Genomic DNA, 3,067 nt, shown 5'->3' on the forward strand with positions numbered 1-3,067 from the left:
TCTTCGCGAATGGAAGGTCAATTATGGAAGTTGATTATTGACTTTGACAAGTCGCTGCAACGCGTGAACGAGAGTTCGAAGAACATTTCGTCTAAGGATGCTGAGTACTCGAAGAAGTTCTTGTCCCAAATGGACAAGCTACGTGCGCAGATTTCGAGCCTTTGTGATGAGATTAACAACTTGGATGAGTCGCGGGATCAGATCGAGAAGGACGTCTTGTTTGTCATTGGAAGTGACGGTGACGTGCACGAACAGCTCGAGTATGGTCGTGAAATCTTGGACAGCTTTAATGACGAGGGTCTTAAGAGAACACTGGAAGAGCAGCCACTCGACCAGCGATCAAAGGAAACGTGGGACTCATTGAAGAACAAATTGAGTGAAGTAGAAAAATGCTGCGTCGAGCTCGACAGCCACCTCTCGTCTTCCAAGATCGGAGTCGATGCAACTGGCGCAGTGTCTTCAGCACACTTGTTCCGTGTGTTGAAGCAGACCTACGACAACTCAAAGATGCAGTACAACAAGGCATGCAAGCTGGCTGAACAGCTGGAGAAGCTGAGTTTGCGTGGCGACCACATGCGTCAAACTAACGGTGTTCGTGGGATTTCCGGCGAAGCTGAAGCTCACACTGCAGCGACCAAGGCGGAGATGGTTCAGATGATTGTGGAGACCGAACAACGCAGCCAAGACGTGCGTCGCAACTTCTTGGCTCTATGCAACAACGTTATCACTCCTCGTGATGTCTTCTCGACCCCGCGACGCAAGCTGGCACCTCCCACGCCATCCAAATCCTCGAACTCGCCGCTTAGGGTCAAAGCCTGCAGCAAGTTGATGCCAAAGACACAGTTAAGCGTTGCCTCCCCCATGAGCACAGCAAAGCAGTCATCGCAGTCTGTTTCGTTCAAGGAAACTCCCGTTAAGTCCGGGTCGAAGCTGTTCTCGCTAGCGGAGGCTATGGCACCGAAGGAGGAGCCTGCCAAGCTTGTCCAGACGCCTCAGCCAGCGAAACCGAGCGTGGGTGTTGGCAAGGCCCCCCAAAGACCAAGTCTAGGAGCTCCGGCTGCAGAGACGAAGCCCACAGCGACTGCAGCGAAGCCGAAGAAGGGTACAAGTGCGTTTGGAGCGCCAGTGGCCAAGGAGGAAGAGAATAAGACCACGTCGACTGCATCGTTTGGTGGGTTTGGAGTCAACTCACCGGCAGTCAAGCGAAAGGCTGAGACGAACCCGGCGCCTGCTTTCTCACTAGGAGGAAAAGAAGCACCAGCATCATCTGCCTTTAGTTTTGGATCCAAGGAGAAGAGCCCAGCACAGCCAGCTACAACATCTTCTACGAACTACAAGGCACTTCTGGAAGCGTTTTACAAGGTGCACAACCCGTCGAAGACTGGAAGTGTGATTGACAAGGCTTTGGCGACGTATAAGGGCAGAGAGGAAGACTTGTTCACTCGACTCTTCACGATGTACGTCCCGGATTCGACGCCTGAGGATGTCAAGAAGTATTTAAACGGAGGACCAGTTCCTCCAAAATCTGATACTGTGGCTGCTTCCAAGTCTCCTGCACCTACCAGTACAGCAGCGAAGAGTCCGTTCGGTGGGTTTGGAGCGTCCACATCGACACCGAATAGCGCAGCCAAGCCCAGTCCGTTCGGAGCGTCCCCGTCGGCGTTCAGTCTCGGCCCAGCTGCCAACACGTCGTCTGGCTTCGGCGGCTTTGGATCCACAGCGACAAATGCTTCTACAACTACAACAACAACGCCGTCCCCCTTTGGTCAACCCGCTGTCGACTACCGTCAGAAGTTGGTGGAGTTCTATCAGAAGCACAACCCGGACAAACTCAGTAGTGTGGATGCCACGCTGCAGAAGTACAAGGGCAACGAAGAGAAACTCTTCCAGAATCTCGCGCTCAAGTACAAGGTAAATGCAAGTCCGGCCGTGCAGCCTGCGAATCCTGCTACAGCAAGCCCGTTCGGTAAACCAGGAGCATTCTCAGCACCCAGTACATCAACTGGAGCGTCGTTCGGGTCTACAAGCTCGGTGGGTTTCGGCGCTGCAAAGCCTGCGCCCAGTGCGTCTCCGTTCGGTGCAGCTGCGGCTCCTGCTTCGTCTCCATTTGGTGCTACGTCTCAAACGTCCACTGGCTTTGGGTCTGGTGCAAGTGGATTCGGCGGCTTCCAGTCCACTGCGACGACTCCGGCGTTCGGCACTCCGTCTGCATTTGGCACGACAGGAGGCTTCGGAGCTGCTGGTGTCAACTACCGCGAGAAGCTCACAGCTTTCTATCAACAACACAACCCTGCAAAGCTCAGCTCCGTAGACGCGACGTTGGAGAAGTATAAGGGACGTGAAGATCACTTGTTTGCGATGCTGGAACAGAAGTATGTCAAGAAGACCCCGACAGCGGCGACTGGAGGCTTTGGCATTCCCAGTACCACGGCGTTCGGTGGAGGTAGCGGCTTTGGTGCACCCTCGGCTCTAGGAGCGACTGCGGCCCCTGCGTTCGGCTCTGCCTCAACTTTGGGAGGTACAGCACAGCCAGCATTTGGAGGAGCTGCAGGCTCGGGCTTTGGAATGGCGTCGCGCATGGGCGGAGGATTTGGTTCGGCTGCTCCTGCTGCGCCGAGTGGCACAACTACTGGCTCAGGATTCAGCGCTTTCGGTTCGCAGACGCCGTCGTTTGGTGGAGCTGCGCAACAGTCTGGTGGCTTTGGTGCTGCTGGCAGTGGAGGCCTTGGATCTGGTTTTGGTGGTGCGGCTACAGGTGGTTTTGGTCAACCGGCAGCGTTTAGTAGCTCCAGCTTCACTCAGATGCGGTGAGTGACAAGAAGAAGCGTGTAGCTTGGTACGACGTAGATAGTAAGTAAACCGAGATAAACATGATAACCAAGCTTTTGCAACTTCCAGGTGAAAACCCGTACAAACTGGTGAAACTTACCATCAGTTTCTACGGGTTTTCATGAATGCCAGATAGAAGGGTGAGGCAAAATTGTAGGATACCGTTCAACCAGTCATTTTTTTCGTTTATTGCCACTGTTTCCGCGTAAGTTGTCATTTGCCAAACGGAGCAGATTGA

At 53.9% G+C, this 3,067-nt stretch overlaps 1 protein-coding gene across 1 annotated transcript in view; it reads left to right on the forward strand.

The window, feature by feature from the left end:
* The window catches only part of PPTG_21078 (hypothetical protein), a gene marked incomplete at its 5' end in the record, with an annotated part of 7,748 nt that extends 4,823 nt beyond the window's left edge, over positions 1-2,925 (forward strand). Inside the window, one exon of the mRNA XM_008895531.1 lies at positions 17-2,925. Coding sequence (XP_008893779.1) covers positions 17-2,811 — 2,795 coding nt within the window. The 3' untranslated portion in view covers positions 2,812-2,925. The remainder of the gene's footprint in view (positions 1-16) is intronic.
* Between the last annotated feature and the right edge of the window lie 142 nt (positions 2,926-3,067).

Source organism: Phytophthora parasitica, assembly GCF_000247585.1.
Source record: "Phytophthora parasitica INRA-310 unplaced genomic scaffold supercont2.3, whole genome shotgun sequence".
Taxonomy (NCBI): Eukaryota; Oomycota; class Peronosporomycetes; order Peronosporales; family Peronosporaceae; genus Phytophthora; species Phytophthora nicotianae.